Raw genomic sequence first — 22371 nt, 5'->3', positions numbered from 1 at the left:
GCTTTTAGTATTATGGCTGGCAAATAGTCAATGCTTCATAAACAAGAGCTGTTACTGTGTTGTCCACTGAGAAAACCCTCAGAAGCTTCCTGTTATCCTCCAGCTTTGAGTTAGTTTCTTCAGCATGGTCCTTTACAAGGTAATTCTAACCTATTATCAGGATTCATCTTCTTCCATTTCTCTCTGGCATTTTGGGCCTCAATGAACTTCTAGATTCTCCAAATGCAAACTTCTCTTTCATGTAGCTTTTGCATATTCTAAACCTTCTGCTGAATTGCCTACCCCACATTACCCAGTTGTCTGATGAAAGATCCAAGCCCAGTACTAGTTGGCCCCAAACAATCCTAAATTCAGATTCAGGTTCCATCAGCGGCTGGCCAGTTGTATTTCCTTTGGCAAATACTTAATCTTCAACTCACAGGATTAGCATAAATTCTTAGCATAGTACCCAGTACATGGGATGTTAACTCAAAGATGATAATTCCCTTTTTTCTCTTCCCCCTTCTCTGAATCTTTCTCAACTCCTTCCTGTCTATACCTTGTATGTATCTCTGTGATAACTTTTGTTGGTTGTTTGGAATATTGGGGATAGAACCCAGTGCTTTACACTGAGCTACATCCTGAGCCCAGACTTCAGGGCTGGGTCTCAAATTTTAAATCCTCCTGCCTCAATCTCCAGAATCACTGGGATTACAGGAGTGTGCCACCACACCCAACTCTGCAATAGTATCAATCACACTGTATTGTAATGATTGTCACTTGTCTACCTTGGATTGTGAGTTCTTTGTGGAGGGTCTAACACCAGTTTTGGACTTGTATCCTCAGGGCCCAGCACAGTGTTTACCATATGACAGGTCCTTAATAAATATGTGTATGTTGAGTGAAGGAGGCTCACTCAGTCTTGTGTGAAACAAGGACTGGTGAGTTTCCATGTAGAAAATTCTCTTAGCAGCCCAGTAATCCTAAGCAGGATTTTCCTTTCTGTCTAGGCATGATGCCTATCATCTCAGGGGCTTGGGAGGCTCAGGCTGGAGGATCCCAAGGTTAAGGCCAAAGTGGGCAACTTAGTGAGACCCTGTCTCAGAAATAAAAGGGACTGGGGATGTACAGTGGTAAAGTGCCCCTGCATTGAATTTCCAATTCCAAAAATATATTTTTTCCCTTTCTGTATTTGAGGTGGCTTACCAAACACAATGTCATACTAGCACATCAAGAAATTTTTGATGAAATACTACCAACAGAGTTGACTGAAGAATGTGAGGGTCCCACCAGCCATTCTCAGTGGCTCCATAGACAGAAACACACAGATCCATGAAGAAAAACAATGTCAGCCTCCCTCCTAAACGCAAGCATTGTTTTCTCCCAATGACACTAACACAAATCTGAGGAGGCTTCCCCAATTTTATCTTGGGAGAAAGGAGTGCATTGGGGTATGCTCTCATAGCAGAGAAGGATGCTTGGGACAGATAGTACTGGGGGAGGCCAACTTTGTTCAGATACCAAGTCTGTTTGGGGCTGGTGATGTCAGGTTACTTTTTAAAGACAGCTTCCCTTCCAAATGGAAAGGCAATCCTTTGATTTGTGTGCCAAATAACCTGAAGAATAAATATGGTGAGAGAAAGGCTAAGCGAAGGAAGAGGGGAAGAATGGCCAAATCAAAGGACCATTGGGAGGGGTACCTGTGCTCCCAAAACATATCTCTAGCATGTGTTCTCCTTCCCCCACCTCAGAAGCCTCCAGGGAAGAGTTGAGCTCTGGCTCTGCAGAAACAGCTGCTGAGATGACCACGGAGTCTGGTGGCAGCTCACATTTCAGCACACAGTACAACTGCTCAAAGGCTCTTTGGAAGACCCAGGAGATTTTGGGCTGGGAAGACTTTTCTCCCAAGATCCGTAGGCATTTTGAAACAAGGACCCGAAATACAACAACCCCTCATATATCACACTGGGGCCTCAAGCCCATTTATTTTAAGAGCCAGAGGTTCCTGTGTAAGTAGCAATCTTAGATTATAGATAGCCATTTCTCTCTAGCCTGGGCAGGGGCCGAGAGAGACAAACACAAAAACATATTTCACACTCCTTCTTGGTCTGAAGTTTTTAGGAAACCATTTCTTCCTTTCCCTGTCTCTAGAAGACTACCTTTGTAAATCAACTTGCAATCACATAAGCAGAATTTGCCCACGGTTTAAGCACTGAAGACTAAGCAAAACCCTCTGCATAGTCTGTTCCTTTCAACACAGACACAAAGAAGGTGAGAATGTGATGCTATCAAGGAACCAGCCCAGTCCTGGAACAAATGTACATGCCTCCTTGTTTTCAACCCTAAGAATAAGACTGCTCCAGGGCCCTCACCTAGGGAGATCTGAGGGCCTTGATGGGAATATCTCAGCCTTGGCCCTTTTCTATGGCTACAGGAATGTTGTTCCTGCAGGTACCATCTACATTGTAGTTCCAGTGCAAGATACCAAGGGCTGACATTCTCTGGAAAAAAAATCTAGGGCTTGTAGTGTTTGAGTACTGACTGGGTATAGTTGCAGACATGGGACCAGGGCAGCTGGGAAGGTGCTCAGTAGGTGAATCAGTAGGTGAATCGCATCTTTTGTGAATAGCCCAATTTGTCCAAGTTGGGATGGCAGGCCAGCTGTATCATTGGGGGTGGCCCACAGAGCAGCAGCAGTACATCATCCCCTGGGGCAGGCAGGTGCTCCTGGATCATTTCAGCAGTCACAAAGCCCTTGCTGTAGGCCCAATCTGAAGCACAGAGGAAAAGAGAGAACTGACCCATGCTGGCATAGGAATGTGGTACCATGAGAACAGATCATAGGAGAGGGCCCTGAAGGGCTCCTAAGAAGGTCTCAGGTTGTAACAGCAATTACAGCCATCCCTATCGCCCACTGGTAAACAGAAACCCAAAGGAAAGAGATCAGGAGACCACTGTGTCTCTGTACTCATACTTGGGACTTTGGCAGTGTCAGGGAAGGTTGGTTTCAGTAAATCTAAAACTTACAGAGGGGCAATGCCTGGATTTTGATAATGAGGGGATATCATTATCCACAGAAATGGGGAGGATACCTTTGGGGGGATGGTCCAGAGTGAACCAGAGTTTAAAGCGATTGGGGTACCGGGCCTGCAGCTCCTCTAAGTCTTCCCGCAGGATTATGTCCTTTTCCGTCTGAAATGCAAAGGGAAAGCAGAGTCTTGGAAACCTTCTCAGGCCTACATCAGACAAGATCTCTGACTAGGGGTTGTGGCGCATGCCTGTAATTCCAGCTACCTGGGAGCCTGAGGCAGAAGAATCTTGAGTTTGAGACTAATCTGGGCAACATACTGAGACCCTATCCCAAAAAAGAATAGAACAGAAAAAGAAAAAAGTTCACTGCTATTACAACTGTCCAACCAAGAGAGAAAAAGGCTGCTAAAGGCATGCTAAAGTTCTAGGGAATAAGCAACACTTGCAGCAGTTTTAAGGAGTTAGGATGAGGGGAACACCTTTATTTAGATATCATGAAGGAATAAAGGTGAAGTATTTAACCAAGAAGATCCAAGGGTCTTTGCTTAGCACTAGATGCCTTAAATCTCTTCTTCTTTCCTTGGGGATTAGGGAAGAAATCTGAGTCAATGCTCAGTCCTATTTCCTCCTTATTGTAGTAGAGGGTCCTGTACTTGGCAGAAGGGGCCTTGGCTCAGAGTCTAGAACAGGCACTAGGCCAGTTCTGCCCATTGGGTCCACTTCTCATGTCCATACCCACATAGCAACTCTGAAGTCTCAATATTGAGAAAAGCAAACTAACCTGGTTGGCAAAAAGCAGAAAGCACTGGGTTGGATCTTCAGGTACTTTCAGGATAGCCCGGATCAGCTGTAGCATTGGGGTGATACCTACATGAGATACACCATGGTGAGATGTGGTGGTCACATTCTGTTCTGTCCCGGGTCCTTAGCTGATTCACCCTTTCATCTTAATTCTACTCATTCACATTCCACTCCATTTTTCTTTAGTACCCTAATCCTCTGATCTCCTCCTTCATATCCCTGGCCATATCTGGACATCCTCAATATTTACATAAATTCATTAGATGGAAATCTTTGGAAGGAACCAACTTAAGACTCTTCCTCTAAAAGTTCTCTTGGAGGCTAGGGACACAAAAGTCATAGATGACTACATGTTCCTCCTGATTCAGTGATGAGAGTTCTGGAACACTGAATACATAGGGGTTGAGTATTTTGGAGTCAAGCAAAGCCAGATACTAATCCTACCTCTTGCCATTAAAAGTTGAATCTCATTTTCTCATCTATAAAAGGGAAATGCTAGTAGTATCTACTTCAGAGATACCTATGTGTCTAATACATAGTAGTGAACTAGACCACAAAAATGGTCTAGTTCTATCTATCAGACTACACCATGTTGAATATATAGTAGTATCCAATCAATCTATCAGACTACACCATGTTGAATATATAGTAGTATCCAATCCTAATTTTCTTTCTTGACTATTCTGAGCTATTTCTTTCTACTTTCACCTAAAAATTATTAGATTCATTCAACTTGAGGAGAGCCCACCTGATTTATTGTTCTCATTTTATCAGTTAACTTTTTTGTTGTTGTTGTTTTTATTGTTTATGGTTTTGTTTTTGACTTACTGGGGAGGTTTGACATTGCTAGGGACCCCTGATTACTAGCTTGGCTATGATCATCCAATCTCCTGAGGCCATTTAGGAGTCTGAATGGCAGCAGCCAACAAGGTGGGAGAGAATGGCCCCTCAAGTGACACGAACCTGTCCCTCCAGCGATCATTCCCAGTTTCTTCGCCTTTCGGGGTTCTGGTGGCGATTTCTTATTGGGCTGAATGTTAAAATTCCCTGAGAAGTCAAGTGAAGAGAGGAGGAGAAGAACAAAGTCAAAATAGAAAACTAAGTAAACAAATGCCAAATTGAAAATATGCCCAACGGCCAGTTGAGCAGCTGCTATGAAATCTGATCCTGGAACTTGGGTGGGGGTTGTGTTGAGTAAGCCCTGACAATAATACACTTGAAGGACAATGGGGCCACAGCTATCTGTCTACCACTCAGTTCAGGATCACACAGTGAATAACAGCAACTTTTGGCAGAGGGTCGATCCTTGGTGACAGTGACAGGCACAGGGCCAGGTATGAATATAGTTTTCCTAGAGACACAGAACACCTCCAGGGCCTTGCTAATGCACCCAGCTGTTCCCATGGGGAGGGCTAAAAGCTGTATCCTTTGGCTCTCTCCAGAGCTCAGCCTGAAGGGTGAATCTTGGAGGGAGAGGAAGAGAGGCATGTTTGCTTTGGTAATCCCCCCAGCTGTCTGTCATGGCTGCTGAATTCAGTTGGATGGAGACCTACTTCCTGTGGCAAATGGGGCCAAGAAATAGGCCTTTCTGTGCATCAGAGTTGAGATTGGAAGGAAGGGCAGCTTTGACCCTTATACATGTACACACACTCGGGCATGCACAGTCATACTGTGCTAAGACTATGGAGCTAGAGCAGGGGATGGCAGGCTGGAGGAGAAGACAAGTCATTACCTTTCCCAGTGTAAGTGAGCAGTCCACTTGGCCCCCGGAATTCCACCACATCCCCAATCTTCAGACTGTCCAGGTACTGAGACATCTTCCCGCCCTCAGGAAATTTTGGGTGCACACCCTTCAGATAGACCTGATAAGACCAAGAGAAAAATACCAGATTTAGAATGTCATTGAAACAGGCTGGAACACGCTCATACACATGCTAGCTTTTCCAAGTCCACATACTTTCCTCATATCCACAAAGGACATGCCTTCTCCTGACATCAAACAAATCAGAGAAGTTTCTACAAATTCCAGAAAGAGTGGGGTAAGGCGCCTCTGGGGTTCCTTCCTACACCCTTACCTTGATGACCAGATCCACGTAGCCTTGGTCCTCATCACTGGTGACAGGAGTGTACGGCCTAATGACCAGGCTGCCATCAATTCGGGCAGACAGGTAGACATGTTTGCCTGGAGACCATGTGGAGAGCCATGTAAGAGCTTCTAGTGGATGTGCCACAACCCTGTTACTTTTTACCCAGAGAGGTTTGAGAGAACAGGCTGTTTTGCTTCCTGCTAAAGTCCCAAGGAGCTGGAGGATTCAGCCCACACAGCCCTCAGCTGGACCTCTCTCCAGCCTCCCTGTTGGGGAAACTCTTAACAATTACTACCAGGACCTTGGCAGGGGCAGGTAAGCTGAGGGTCTGGGTAACAGGAAAAGTTAGTGTTTGCTCAGAGGGAGTTATAAGCAAGTCCTCTGGGAAATAGGGAGAGCTGTTGAGTGGTAAAGATGGGTGGGGACACAGAAGCCACACCCTAAAGGTACCTAGTGGCACCTCACAGCCTGAAGGATCCAGAGCTAAGTGAAGGAAGGGTAAAGATAGAAGCAACGCGTCTCTCCAGACCCCAGGAGAATCTCCCTCCTAGGATCCCAGGGAAAGCCCACTGCACACTTTCCTTACCCACAGGCAGCCCCAGAATGTGGTGGGCGGTGGGCAGGGCAAAGCGGAACCTCTTGGTGTTGTGGCTCACGGTCTGGAGGATGGATGACACAAGTATTTCACTAAGTGGGACTGGTTGCCACTCCCTTGGGCATCCCAACCACCGTGAATGCTATCTATCCCTTTTATACTAGTAGAACTCAGGTCCCCTTTCTACCCTGGACCCTTTCTCCACAGCTTACCGTCTTGTCCAGCAGTCGCAGCAGGTACTTCTCATTGGGGTCCAGGAGAGTAACCTGGGGCCGGCGGGACCTTCGAACCAAGTAGGTGCCCACAGCCAGGCCGAGCAGAGTAAGCAGCCCCACCCCCAGCGAGGCCAGCAGGGCTGAGCTCTGTGGGTAGAGGAGGTAGAGTGACCGCCCGGCTGGGGAAGAGCCCAGGGCGTGGGTGGTGACGGGAATGTATGACCAATCGCCCCAGGGGTGATGATCCGGCACTCCAACTCGAAAGCATGCCAAGGCCAGAGGGTAGGGTCCCCAAGATGGGAGGGTAATACGGGGACCCCCAGCATCCAGGGCGGGTCTGGAGCCCTGTAGGGCGGGGTCGGCCGTGGGAGTCCCTGGTCCTGAGCTGAGTGCCCAAAACTAGATGGGGCGGGGTTCCCAGGTGCAGGATACCGAGCGAGGGTCTCACCGGCTGGATCCCCATGGCCAACTGCAGCGTCCTCCACCACCCTGCAGGCAGACAGGTCCCACAATGCGCCGCGGGGCGGGCCCGGAGGAGGAGCTTGGAAGGGGCGTGGTCCACGGGAGGCGGGGCCTGTAGGGGGCGGGGTTGGCCTGCTCTTTGGCCCGCCCCGCTTTCCCTCCCGGGGCGACGCGGAGCATCTCTAGGCTTGTCCAAGATCTTTCAAGACTGCAGCTCCAGCGGCTCCATTCCAGCCTTCTGGTCTCTGCTGTTTGGATCCACGTATGCCAGAACAGAATGGCAGTTCTGTTTTAACACAGAACCACTCTAAGTTGGACAATTGGAACTCTTTGAATCTAAGAATCGTTCATGGAAAATGTAGCATTTGAGTCAGAGGAGGGAAAATTAATCATCATGTAGCTACCTTCGTTTTTTTCCAGCAGGTTAAATTGAAGCAAGGTAATTGGAAGGACTGTTCAGGAAGGAACAGCGGCATGTCAACTTCATTTCCTGGTCTCTCTGAGCAAAAGACTGGTTTTGTTCCCAGTGCCAAATCATCCAGTATTACTCAAAAGCTTCCTTTGGGTCCTAATCTGTGTTCTCTCTTCTCAAAGACCTGGGCTTTGGAGTCAGACTGTACCGAACAAGAATTGCACCTCTAGCACATATTGACTCTGTGACCTAAAACAACTTGATCAACTCTGAGTTTCTCCATCTTGCATGGATATATATTATCACCTATTAGGTAGTATTTAGTTTATAGAGTTGTTGTGAGACTTTGATTCGAAATGTTAACATGCTTAGTGTAGTGCCTGTCATAGGGTAAATTATTCAACAGATGGAAGCTACTGGAGGCTCATTTAGGGTTTTGGGACTGAGTTCTGTTGGCAGCAGAAGCTTGGAACAGGAGTAGTAAGAAATAGACACTGGGAGTCGTTGGAACTATACATTTGCCAAGATTAACATCCTTTCTCACATGCAAGTTTCTCAACTAGAATGAATGACATTTGCTCTTTGAAGTACAGTGATGGGTGAGATTTCCATAAATATCATTGTCAACAGCCTAAATTAATGCCATCAAGGTGGTAGGGACATTGGAATCCTGTTTTCAGTTGTAGTTGGGGTACTCTGTTGAATGATCCTAAAGATGCTTTGTTTTCTTTATGAGCTAGCTGAAAATGTCACTCAGATCCGGGTACATCTCCATCTTTTTTTTTTTTTTCTCTTTTGGTGATGGTACTGGAGGTTTAACCTAGGGCTATCTACCAGTAAGCTACATCCACAGCTCTCTCTCTCTCTCTCTCTCTCTCTCTCTCTCTCTCTCTCTATATATATATATATATATATATATATATATATATATATATATATATATACAAACATACATACATACACTGGGGATTGAACCCAGAGACGCTTAACCATTGAGCCACACCCGCAGCCCTATTTTGTATTTTATTTAGAGATAGGGTCTCACTGAATTGCTTAGTGCCTCGCTGTTGCTGAGGCTGATTTTAAACGCACCATCCTCCTGTCTCAGACTCCAGAGCTGCTGGGATTACAGCATACCCCACCATGCCCTGCCCTTTTATATATTTTTTGAGAGACAAAGTCTTGCTGAGTTGCTTAGGGCCTCACTAAGTTGCTGAGGCTGGCTTTGAACTTGTGATCCTCCTGCCTCAGCCTGCCCCACCCCCCGCCCCAGCAACTGGGCACAGCTCTTTTTTATTTTTATTTTGAGACAGATTCTCACCAAGTTGCCAAGTTGTTCTCAAATTTGCGATCCTTCTGCCTCAACCTCTCCAGTCTCTGGGATTATAGGCACACACCATCATGCCTGGCTCCCTCTGAATTTTTGAAGCAGTCTGTACAGGAAGTTAGTGTGTGCCACACTGTGTGGGAAAGAAGGGTTGAAGAGGGAAAGGGAGGGATCTTTCCCTTTTCTATTTGGAGAGACTGAAGGGATTATGTTCTGGGACTTCTGACACCCCCACTGCTGGAGTAGCTAAGAAGCCAACTACTGATCCTTGCCATTGTCCAGTTCTGGCTGGAGGGATTCCAGTCCTCTTCCCTTCACTGGATAAAGGATGTGGCAGGGGAGGGAGAGGTAGAAAATGAAAGGTGGGCATAACTACCATTCAAAGGGTCACATTTTAACTCGTATGAGTATGTTGCTGGGAATCAGGATATATAAGAAAAGGCTCTTACCCTGGAAACTTTAGCTATAGGGTCTTAGCCCAACCCTGAGTGAGATCCTTAGTCCTGAAAATGGGTGCTGAAGAAATGCTGGAGAGGGTTGCTGCCCTGAGTCACAGAATGGACCAGATAATCTCACATGTCTTTCCAGTCTCAGACTCTGTGGTTCTATGATGTCAGCCCAGGAGATACATTCCACTTCATCATAACTCATAATAATCTTTCATATACTCCTTGTTTGGAAGAACAAAGGGATTCGGGGTAAAAATGGGAGTTCATAACCCACTTGAATCAAATGTATGAAATATGATATGTCAAGAGCTTTGTAATGTTTTGAACAACCCATAAAAAAAAAAGAAAAAAAAGACGCAATCAACAACAACAACAAAATAAATAAATAAATAAAAAATCCAATCTTTTAAGTTTAGGTTTTCTTCCTGGATAAGTAATAGAATGAAGAATAGAATATATAATGTACTGTGCAGGGGAAGTTAAAATTCTAAGATGTGCTTCATAATTCTCAAGGAGGGCATAAAATAAAGTGATCCTTTTGAAATACCATAGGATATCCAGGAAGAATCTTAGAGAAAGACCTGCTCATATAGGGGATATGGTATGGAAGAATCAGACCAGGAGATGCAATAATGATAAAAAAAAGTTGACATTTATTCAGCATGTGCAAGAGCTAGGTAAATTGCTTTTTACATATTCTGACAATCATTTAATCCTGATAACAACCTGTGAAAGAGATATTATCATGACTATCCTCATATTATGGATGGAGAGATTGAAGTGTAGGATTATTAGTAGCTTGCTCGAAGTCAGCTAAGTGTCAAAGTCAAGTGGCATACCAGGCAGCCTGATATGGAAGGCTAACAACCCAACTGCCCCCTTTTAAATGTTCCTAGTAAGGAAGCTTAAGCATACACAAAGGTAGACCAAAGACAAAACCTCATTACCCATCGCCCACCTTCAACAACTATTAACTCATGGTCAGGCTTGTTTCATTTGTGCCCCACCCATTTCCCTTCTCCAGTATTATTTTTAACCAAATATCATACTTCCTATAATTTTGTCCTTAAATGCTTAAACTCGTTTAGATATAAGGACTTAAGATATCTTTAAGATATAAGGACTTAAAGGTAAACATAATGCCATTATTACCCATAAAAATAACTACAATAATTACTTCCTTTCCTCAAAAAAAAAAATCGGTGTTTCAAGTTTAAGTTGACCCATTTAAAAAATTCTCCTTTTGTGAATTGTCTTACATTAAAAGAGACTTTTTTGGTATACAGGTCCATGAATTACAGCATGAGTACAGATTTGTGCAACTACTACAGTAGAATATAGAATAGTTTCATCACCCAAGAATTTATTTGTGCAATCCCTTTGAGATAGAAATGTGTTAGGAAGACAGGGTTAAGGATCCACCTCCTCCCCTCAAGGCATTTACAAAGGATGTAGACAGCTCATGACCAGTGACTCCATAGGCGCCAGAAGATATGTGCTGGAACCCTGAGCCAGTCTATGAAGAGAAGCAGTGTGTGATCTACACCCTGATAGGACAGAGGGGCGCAGGCACACCAGGTGCACTGGTGTGACTGGACTCAAATATCCACTGTTTTTTTTTTTTTTTGTACCAGGGATTGAATTGGAGGCTATGATGGGGTTTAAAAAACCCTGGGGTAATGCTAATGCATATTTAAGTCTGAAACCTATGTCATGTTAAATTTGTTTTTCTTTTTTTTTATAATAAAGCATCTGAACTGTTAATAAAATCTCTGTAAAATCCTCAAAATTACTTAAAGCCATTGTTTGCAATTATTTATTATGTTGCCACAGAAAACTAATAGAGAGTTGGTTTAGTGTCGTTCTTCTTCAGAGGGAATTTTTTTAATATATATATATATTTTTTTAGTTGTAAGTGGCCTTTATTTTACTTATTTATATGCGGTGGTGAGAATTGAACCCAGTGTTTCACACATGCTAGGCAAGTGCTCTACCACTGAGCTGCAACCCCAGCCCCAGAGCAAATTTTTTCAACCATCTCAATCTTATTTGACATCCTGACTCTGTACTGCATTTTCTTAGCATTTACCACGGTGGTTATGTCTGATTCATTTTGTGATTAATTATGTTTTTGATTTTTTCCCTAAACTTTGACCTCTATTAGGGTAGGATACTTCCAGCCCTTCATTCCATAATTTCAGATATTAAGTGCTCAATGAACATTTGGAAATTATACTGCTTTGTTATCACAGATAGTACAAGAAAGGAAAATTATTGTCCATCTTATGTATGAATATAAATGTAAAGTTCTTAATTAATGTATTAGCAAATTCTTATCTAACAGTTATTTTTAAAAAATTATTTCATATTGAGTTTATCTCAGGAATGAAAGATGTTCAAAGATAAGAGGTCTATGGATGAATTTCTTCCCAATCACAGATTAAGGAAACAGGGTGCGATAGCACATGCTTGTAATCCCAGCAACTCTGGAGGCTGAGGCAGAAGGATTGCAAGTTCAAAGCCAGCCTCAGCAACTTAGTGAAGCCCTATGTAACAGCAAAACTCTGTCTCAAAAAAAAAAATTTAAAAGGGCTGGGGATGTAGTTCAGTGGTAGAGCATGTGCCTACTGGAATACTATCACCAGTATCAAAACAAAGACCAAAATAAAAACTCTACAACAATCTGTTTTAAAAGATTAAGTAAGAATTAACACCTGATCATCTCCTTAGTTGCAGAAAAAGCATTTAATAAAATTCAACCCTATAACTCTTAGAAAATTAGAAATAAATGGGAATTTCCTTAACTTGATAAATATTATGTACCAAAATCCTATTGTAAACATCATGCTTTTAGATATATTTCATTTAATTGGGAACAAAGCTAGAATGCCTGTAATTAATGATATTATTGGATATGATATTAATAATCCTTGACTAGGAGGTGACAGCCCTTTTCTCCTTAGGACAGATAACAAATATTTTAGGACATGTTGTCTCTGTCTCAACTATTCATCTTTGCTTTTGTAGCTTAAAAACAATCATAGATAATACATAAATCAATGAGCATAACCATGTTCCAATAAATCTTTATTGGGGGTGATATTTAACCTGAAAGCCATGGTTTGCTAATTCTGGTACTAGCCAGTGCAATAACTTAAGAAAAGTAAATGAGGAATGAAAGTTGAAAAGAAAGCAACAAAATAATCAGTATTAGCTTATAACATGCGTCTGCATAGATAATTTAGGAAAATCAATGCATCATAGAGAAGGTATGTCTCTGAAAAGGGAGAAGGGTCCAAGGTATTCCAGAGAGAAAGGGGAACTTACTCAGGACCAGTGAGGTTCTTAGCATACACGATGAAAAGTAATTTGTGCCATTTGGAAGCATAGACAGGTTTATTTAGGAAAGTAGAGTTACATTCAAAGGAGAATATGGGTCCTTTCAAGAATGAAAGATGCATTTGGGGGGTTCCTGGCTCTTCTATAAAAGAAACTTGGTAAGGGATGAGTGTAAAGGGTATGTAAGAATGATATCAGTCTGTTGACCTCAATGTGGTTTCTGGTGGTCTGATCAATCTCCAGATCCTTAGGCTGACATGGTCTTCAATATCTGATCAGTAGGTAGCGCTGCAAAGTCCCCTAAATTATAGTTTTCTTGAAATATTGTATCTCTCTTCACTTTATTGGGGAGTTAATTCACAGTGCTCGATTTACAGGTTTCCCAGGAACCTGGGAGTGACAGACTGGAAGAGAGATGGGCTTCAAGTGGTGACAGGCCCTGAAAAGTATGCAAAACTTCTGAATTAAAATCTAATTTCCAATTGGATGCAATGGCGCTGCATATCTGTAATCCCAATGGTTTTTGGAAGTTTAAGGCAAAAGAACTGCAAGTTCAAAGCCAGTGTCAGTAATTTATCAAGGCCCTAAGCAACCTAGAGAGACCCTGCCTCAAAATAACAAACTCAAAAAGGACTGGAGATGTGGCTCAGTGGTAAAGTGAGCCTGAGTTTGATTCTCAGTAAAAATAAATAAAATCTTATTTCCTTGTCCTTCCTTGATGTCTCCTTTCTACCCATTTCTTATTTCTTCTATCCTACCTCAAATGGAACAAAGAGAAAATTCAACATTCCTAGGGCCCAGGGGGTATAGCTCAATGGTGCCACAAAATCCTGGGTAACAATCCACCCCACCAAACAACAACAACAAAAACCTAGATATAACCTCAACCTAAAATAGAAAAAAGTTCATTATATCATAATTACTAAGTATAAAATATTAATATTGCAGTAATAGTTTAATATGTTAATATCAACAAAAATATGAAGTACCTAGCAATAAATATAAAAAGGAGGTACAAGGTCTGCATGACAAAAATGATTAAATTTCTTTAAAAGACATGAAGAGCTGGGCATGGTCAAGCATGTTCAAAGCCAGTGATTTTGAACATGTAATTTATGTAATCCAAGCAACTTGGGAGTCTGAGGAAGAAGGATCACAAGTTTGAGACCAGTCTGGGAAACTTAGTGAGATCCTGTCTCAAAATAAAAAATTAAAAGGGCTGGGGATGTAGCTCAGGGGTTAAGCACCCTTGGGTTCAATCTCCACTGCCCACCTTCTCCCCTCCCCACAAAACAAAATAAAACATAAAGGCTGGGCATGGTGGCGCACACCTGTAATCCCAGTGGCTCTTGGAGGCTGAGGCAGGAGGATCTTGAGTTCAAAGCCAGCCTCAGCAAAGTAGCCAGGTCCTAAACAACTCAGTGAGACCCTGTCTCTAAATAAAAATATCAAAAAAGGACTGTGTGGGGGTCTGGGGTTGTGGCTCAGTGGTAGAGCGCTCACCTTGCATACATGAGGTACTGGGTTCAATCCTCAGCACCCTCATAAAAATAAATAAAAACATTTAAAAAAAAAACAGAACAACAATGCATTGCTATGCCTAATTGTGTTAATAACTCCCTAGCCAAAATAAAACTCATAAAAAAAGGGGGGGCTGGGGATGTGGCTCAAGTGGTAGCGCGCTCGCCTGACATGCGTGCGGCCCGGGTTCGATCCTCAGCACCACATACCAACAAAGATGTTGTGTCTGCCAAAAGCTAAAAAATAAATATTAAAAAAAAAAAGGACTGGGGATGTGGTTCAGTGGTTAAGCACCATTGAGTTCAATCCCTGGCACCAAAAAAAAAAAAAAAAAAAAAAAAAAAAGCCATATTAAGAAACCTTCTTCATTTCAGAGGATAGCAGCTCCATCTTTCCAGTAGTGCAGACAAAATCTTTGGAGTTATTCTGACCCCTTTTTTTCAAACTCTACAATAAGCCTTCAGGAAATCCTCTTGGTTTGATCTTAAAACATACTCAACATCTACCTACTTCTCACCACTCCCATTGCCATCACTCTGATCTAAACCACGCCTTTCTCTCCTTTGATTCTCTTAGATGCACCTTAATTAGCCCTGTTTCCATCCATCTTCCTCTACCATCCAGTTTCCACACAGCAGGCTGAGCATTCCTCCTATCACTTCAGCCAGACCATGCCACTCTTTGACTCAAAACCCTGCAATTGCTCGGCACCACACTTATTTATTATGTGCATTGTCTCTTGCCCTTTCTGTGAGCTCCATGAAGGTAGCAATCTTGACTGTTTACTGATGCAACCCAAGTTCCTTGAAAAGTGCAAACAAGAAAAGAGGAAACTGTTTTGCTCTAGGAAAAATTATACATGAAAGAAATTATAATCATAGATTGTTACCATTAAATCAAGAGGTCAAGTAATCCCTAAGCACAGGGTATCTCCCTGGCTGACTTACCAGACTTCCATAAACCCAGTGGGGAAGGAAACAGTAGGCTCTTTACTACACATGACACAGCAGGCAATATGGGCTTCATGTTGCAACAATTTGCCCTGTGCCTCAAGATCCAAGGGGGAGGGCGGGCGTGGTGGCATGCACCTGTAATTTCAATGACTTGGGAGGCTAAGGCAGGGGGATCACAAATTTAAAGCCAGCTTCAGCAATTTAGTGAGGCTCCGAGCAATTCAGTGAGATCCTGTCTCTAAATAAAATATAAAAAGGGGGCTGGGGATGTGGCTCAGTGGTTAAGTGCCCCTCAATTTAATCCTCAGTACACACACACACACAAAAAAAAATCCAAGGGGGACCATGGGGAGGAAAGCAGAGTGAGCCAGAGGAGGCTGAATACACAGTGGTCTCTGTCACACCTGGGAAACACTAAGCTTAGGAAACCCCTGATCTTATAAGGGGACCAATACCATATCTGCCCAAACTTTGCTCTATACCAAGGCATATACCTTTGTTATCCTGGTTAGGAAACAAAACAAATCTTCTCTGGGGAGGGAAGGAGATCTTTAATAAGATCTGCAACCATCACCAGAGAACCATGCCTCTAAATCTCTCCTGAGGGACTTACAAAGACTCCTTGACTTTATAAACAAATCTGCCCTCTGCCCTGGAGAAAGACACTACCTCGAGCTTCTATGGCTGTTTGCTATCCAAACACCCCGGATGTTTGATACCTATGAAAAGGGCTAAAGCCTTTCCTAAAGTGGCAAGAAATGTGTAATATTAGAAAAAAAAACAGTGGAAAGACTTGAAAGTAGTTATGTTTGGGAACAGAACTAGTAAAGGGGAGGGGCCTGATTGTCATTATATTGCTTTTGAAGCTATTTTTCTCCACACAACTCAATTCAGGGGTCGGTGTTGAGGCCTTGTTTAACTTGCTCTAGCAGAAGCCTTTGATCCGGATGATTATTCCATCCTCCTGAAACATCGTCTTCCTGTTTCACTTACTTGGTTTTCCTCCTACCTCTCTGTCTATCCTTTCTCCCTTTTACTGGTTCCCTTTCTTCTGTTCAACCTCTTAAGGTTGAAGTAATTCAGGACTCAGTCCTTGGTAATCCCATGGCTTTATGGCTGACAAGTCTCAAATTCTGCCATCATTAGAAATCTTGACAAGAGCCAATTTTGGTTAAGTGGTAAGAGCAAAATCCTGGCTGGAGAGGATAAGAAGGACATTTATAGATTTATAAAGTATAGATACAATTCTTTCAAGAATTCACATTATCTTTGCATTACAAATATCAAATAAAAACTTATATTCAACCAAACACATAAATCCAAACGTTAAGAAATTGTAAAAAATTCACTGGGCACAGTGATGCATGCCAGTAATCTATAATTGCAGCTATTCAGGAGGCTGAAGCAGGAGGATCATGAGTTGGAGGACAGCCTCAGCACTGGGGATATGGTTCAGTGGTACACTGTCCCTGGGTTCAATCACCAGTAGCCTAATAATAATAATAATAATAATAATAATAATAATAATAATAATAATAAATCATACCTCTTCATGTTCACAACACTAGAAAAACTAGGGATAGTAGGAACATACCTCAATATTGTAAGAGCTATCTATGCTAAGCCCAAGGTCAACATAATTCTAAATGAAGAAAAATTGGAAACATTCTTTCTAAAAACTAGAATAAGATAGGGATGCCCTCTTTCACCACTTTTATTCAGTACAGTCCTGGAAACTCTAGCTAGAGCAATCAGACAAATGAAAGAAATTAAAGGGATACACATAAAGAAAAGAAGAACTATCTCTGTTTGCTGATGGCATGATTCTATATTTAAAAAATCCAAAAAATTCTACAAGAAAACTTCCAGAACTAATAAATTAATTCAGCAAAGTGGCAGAATATAAAGTCAATACCCATAAATCAAATGCATTTTTATACGTAAGTAATGAATCTGCTGCAAGAGAAATTAGAAAAACTACCCCATTCACAATAGCCTCAAAAAAATTACTTGGGAATCAATCTAACAAAAGAGATGAAAGAACTCTACAATGAAAACTACAGAACACTAAAGAAAGAATTGAAGAAGATCTTAAAGGATGGAAAGATCTCCCATGTTCATGGATAGGGAGAATTAATATAGTCAAAATGGCCATACAACCAAAACTGTTATACATATTTAATGCAATTCCTATTAAAATCCCAATGATATTCTTCATCGGACAAGAAAAAGCAATCATGAAATTCATTTGGAAAAATAAGAGATCCTGAATAACCAAAGCAATCCTCAGCAAGAAGAGTGAAGCAGGTGGCATCACAATACCAGACCTTGAACTATACTGCAGGGCAATAGTAACAAAAATGGCATGATATTGGCACCAAAATAAACATGTAGACCAGTGGTATAGAATAGAGGACACAGAGACAAACCCACCACATAAATACAGTTATCTCATACTAGACAAAGGTGCCACAAACATACATTGGAGAAAAAATAACCTATTCAACAAATTGTGCTGGGAAAACTGAAAATCCACATATAGCAAAATGAAATTAAACCTCTGTCTCATCCTGTGCAAAAATCAACTCAAAGTGGATCAAAGACTTAGGCACTAGAACAGAGACCCTGTGCCTAATAGAAGAAACAGTAGGCCCAAATCTTTATCATGTTGGCTTAGGATCTGTCTTCCTTAACAAGACTCCTAAAGTTCAAGAAGTAAAATCAAGAATCAATAAATGGGTTGGATTCAAACTAAAAAGCTTCTTCTCAGCATAGGAAACAATCAATAACGTGATGAGAGAGCCTGCAGAATGGGAAAAAGTCTTTACCACACGCACCTCAGATAGAGGTCTCATTTTATATACCTAAGATCCATAAAGAACTAAAAAAACTTAACACTAAAAAATAACCCAATCAATACATGGGTTAAGAAACTGAACAGATACTTCACAGAAGAAGAAATACAATCGATCAACACACATATGAAAAAATTTTCTAGCAATTAGAGAAATGCAAATCAAAACTAATCTAAGATTTCCTCTCACTCCATCAAACTGGCAATTATCAAGAATACAAGCAATAATAAGTATTGGTGATGATGTAGGAAAAAGGAACACTCATACATTGCTGGTGGGACTGCAAATTGATGCAACCGTTATAGAAAGCAGTATGGAGATATCTTAGAAAACTTGATATCACCATTTGATATCACCATTTAACCACCATTTGACCCAGCTATCCCACTCCTTGGTTTATACCCAAAGGACTTAAAATCAGCATACTGTGACACAGTCACATTAATGTTTATAGCAGCTTAATTCACAATAGCTAAACTATGGAACCAACATAGATGCCCTTCAATAGATGAATGGATAAAGAAAATGTGGTACATATACACAATGGAATATTACTCATCCTTAAAGGAGAATGAAATTATGACATTTTCAGGTAAATGGATGGAACTAAAGAATACCATGCTAAGTGAAATAAGCCAATCCACAAAATCAAAAGCCAAATGTTTTCTTTGATAAGCGGATGCTGGTCCATAGTGGGGCTGGGGTGGGGGCAGGTCAGGAAGGATGAGAAACTTTGGTTTGTGTAGAGGAGAGTGAGGGGAGGGTGCGGCTGTGGGGATGGGAAGGACTGTAGAATGAGACAGACATTATTACCCTATATACATGTATGATTACCCTACTGGAGTGACTGCACTGTGTACAGCCAGAAGAATGAGAAGTTGTGCTCTATTTGTGTACATTATGTCAAAATGCATTCTATTGTCATATATAACTGATTAGAACAAAATTTAAAAAGTAAACAAATAAGAAAGATAAAAATCATAAAACATTCAAATAAATCCTAATAGAAATGATTTGCTTTCACTCTTGTGAATTCTTTCCTTTATAAACATTTTTTCTACACATATATCTTCTAAACTGCAACTTACTAAATCTGGATCTACCAATGTGAGCCAGTAATTTAAACTTTTGGTTGTCTTAGTTCCTTGATTTGTTCACTATGTCTCAGGGTGGTGGGTAGTAGTCCTGACTTTTGTGGAGGAAAGTATTTTGGGGATCCATCTGCTGTTTGAAAAATCTATTCTTTCCTTACGTGATTTCTACACCTTCTGCTATTGGTATATTTATTTGTTTGATTGCAGTCCTGGAGATTGAACCTAGGGCCTGAGTGCATGCTAGGCAAATACTCCACCACTGAGCCACATCCCCAGCCCAGCCTATTGCTTTAAGTATTCTCACTCTGTCACAAAGGCAGACGGTGATTGATTTCTTGGCACTGTTGACATTTTGGGCCAGATATTTGGGAACTATTCTGTTGCTTATCAGCATACCCAACTTCTTTGCACTAGATGTGAATGGCATCCGCCAGTTCTGACAATTGAAAATATATCCAGACATTGCCAAAGGTCCTAAGAGACAAAATCTTCCTGGTTCAGAACACTGTTGAAGATCATTGGGAACAATAAGCTGCAGAGAGCCTGGCATGAAGGTACTTGTGGGTGAGGGTTGAAGGAACCGGGGAGGCAAAACCGAACAGTTCTGTATTGTTTCTTTTTACTTTTGCCTCTGTTCTGGTCTTTGTTACTCTTTGTTATTTAAAACGACCCATGTCCCTGAGGAACACTGTGTTTTAATGTCTGCTGTACCTTTCCTGACTCTTTCTTGCGGTGGCACAGGCTGAGGGGTGAAGAGCCGATATCTGGAGAGGATTAATTTCTTTCATGTGTGCATAGAGAGCCCTGGGCATTATTGAGATCAATTCTCTCTCTTTTTTTTCAATTCTTTTTTTTTTTTTTTACCTTAGTTTTCCTGCCTACTACTCATTGATCCACCTTTCCCAAGGACTAATGTTTGAATCAAGTCCAAGCTCTTCATGCCCTTTTTGAACATTGTAATTTTCTTAAAGATTAAAGGGGGAAATGGTATTCCAGAGATTGACTACAATAGGATGTTTGGTAGCAAATGAGCCAGCGCATACAGTTAGTAGTTAGTTTGTATCATTGCTAAAGAACTCGGAGTTAACCCTTTAAATAATGAGAGTAGTAGTTAAAATAAACAAACTCTCCTTTAGTCCTCAAGACCCCATGAGTTAGAACTATTTTTTAAATTTTTTAAAAAATTTGTTCTAATTAGTTATGCATGACAGAAGAATGCATTTTGAAACTTCATACATAAATGAAGTATAACCTCATTCTTCTGATTGTACCATGACCTGGTTACATAGGTCATGTAATCAGAATGCACATAGGGAAATAATGTCTGATTCAGTCTACTCTCATTCCTACCTTCAGCAAGAACTATTTTTTTTTTCATTCAGTTATTTTCTTATTTTTCTGTTAGATATACATGACAGTGGAGTATGTTTTGACATATTATCCTTGTTGTTGTACATGATGGGGTGTTCCACTGGCCATATATTCATATGTGAACATAGGAAAATTATGTCTGACTCATTCTACTGAGAACTATTTTTAATTCCTGTATTACAGATGAGACACTTAAGGCCCGGGAGGGATGTGTGTGTCAAAATAACTTACCCAAGAGGTAGAGCTATGTTTAGAATTCGTGAACTCTGCCTTCTAGTCTCATCCTAAAACCCAGTGATATTTACATACCACAGATTCACCCTTGAAAAAGCAAGTGAAATTGAGAAAGGTTCCTTATGTAAATTTTGGGGTTGCTTTGCTAGATTTTTGTTTGTTTTGTTTTGCTTGTAGGAATATTTGTGGTTCTGCAGTCAAGGGATGGTTTTCCCAGGAGGAGATTTCCCTAGGTACTTGCATAAGATTGCTGACAAATACAAAAGGTCACCTGGGTCCTTTGTCTTATATCACTGATACCACATACTAATCCATGTATTAAACTGTTTCCCCCGCATTTTTTTTTTTTTTATTTTTGGTGCCAGGTATTGAACCCAGAGGGATTTCATCACTGAGCCATATTCGTAGCTATTTTAAAAAACATTTTATTTAGAGACAGGGCCTCGCTGAGTTGTTTAGGGCCTGAGAAGTTGCTGAGGCTGGCTTTGACTGGTGGTCCTCCTGTCTCAGCCCTCTTAGTCACTGGGATTACAGGTGTGTGCCACTGCACCCGGCTCTGTTTCCTCTTGTGGTCAGACTTCACCCACGAGATGTGCTTTTCCCCTTTCTTACCCAGATTTAATGCGATGATCCCTTTTTATAGTCATTATGTTGTTTATGCTTATAACTTTGCTTCTGAACTCATTGTGCAACTTGGCAAGCCCACAACCCTGTTTAAACTTAATGGTCAATTTTCTCTGTCTATTCTGAGCCTGCACTTATTCAGCCAACCATGGCAGCTCAATCTGCTAATGAGTGTCTCTTTGAATTCTCGATCATGTACCTTGAGTGGCTCTTACTGCTGCCTGTAATGCTTCTTTAGCCCATTCTCTTTTATTCTCTAGACAGTGTTTCACATTCTCTGTCCTCAAAACAAACCTCTGATACCTTTTCTCTCTCCTCACTCTCAGTTGATGACTTTGCTTCTTCATTCACTGAGAAATTGGAACGATCAGAAGAGAACGTCCACACACCAGCTCGCATACCTACCTAATTCTCCACCTGCTAAAGTTGGTTAATCAATTTAAACCCACTTTCGCTGCACTAGCACTAGATCCCATCCCCCCACATTTTATTAAGGACATGGCTCTTGCAATTTTCCTTTCTATCTTCTACATCATCAGCTTCTCATTCTCCACTGGATTCAGCATCCTCAAAAAAGAGAGAAAACTTCTCTGGACCCTATTTTTTCTACCTATTTATTTATTGGCTTCCTTTGTAGCAAAACTTCTCCAAAGAGTTGTTTCTAGGTTTTGTTTTTTTTTTTCTTTTTCCCCTGGTCCAGGGGGCTGAACTCATTGGGCATTGTCACTGAGCTACATCCCCAGGCTTTTTTAGTTTTGAGACAGGGTCTGGCTAAGTTACCCAGGCTGGAGTTGAACTTGCCATCCTCCTGCCTCAGCCTCCCGTGTCACTGGGATTACAGGTGTGCATCACTGCCCCTGGTTTGTTTCTAGTTTTTCTGCTTCAAATTTCTCCTTTCCCATTCCTCTTAAATTCAATCTAATCAGGTTTTTCTACCTCTACCATGGAAACAGATAAGTTTTCATTGATTTGTGAAAAAAAAAATGTGTGTTGGGGGAACAAACTCACTGAGCTCCAGGTAAT

General features: G+C 41.5%; 1 protein-coding gene across 1 annotated transcript; it reads right to left on the bottom strand.

Moving 5' to 3' along the window:
- Positions 1-1935: 1935 nt before the first annotated feature.
- Cyb5r1 (cytochrome b5 reductase 1) lies at positions 1936-7250 on the bottom strand. The gene is made up of 9 exons (XM_026397195.2): positions 7156-7250; positions 6705-6854; positions 6484-6556; positions 5886-5992; positions 5543-5672; positions 4774-4857; positions 3791-3876; positions 3072-3171; positions 1936-2750 (listed from the first exon to the last, which is right to left on the bottom strand). Exons 1-9 carry the CDS (start codon positions 7168-7170, stop codon positions 2578-2580), a joined length of 918 nt encoding a protein of 305 aa, XP_026252980.2. The 5' UTR covers positions 7171-7250; the 3' UTR covers positions 1936-2577.
- Positions 7251-22371: the final 15121 nt, after the last annotated feature.

Source organism: Urocitellus parryii, chromosome 9, assembly GCF_045843805.1.
Source record: "Urocitellus parryii isolate mUroPar1 chromosome 9, mUroPar1.hap1, whole genome shotgun sequence".
NCBI classification, from domain to species: domain Eukaryota; kingdom Metazoa; phylum Chordata; class Mammalia; order Rodentia; family Sciuridae; genus Urocitellus; species Urocitellus parryii.
Note: the sequence above shows the minus strand (reverse complement) of the source record. Positions and strands in the feature narration are given on the sequence as shown.

Bases quoted from the DNA above. Each gene is read 5' to 3' on its own strand.
- Cyb5r1 (XM_026397195.2), bottom strand. The intron at 5,993-6,483 runs GTAAGGAAAGTG...CATGGTCTCCAG, and splicing joins CATTCTGGGGCTGCCTGTGG to GCAAACATGTCTACCTGTCT. The intron at 4,858-5,542 runs GTAATGACTTGT...TTGACTTCTCAG, and splicing joins GCTCACTTACACTGGGAAAG to GGAATTTTAACATTCAGCCC.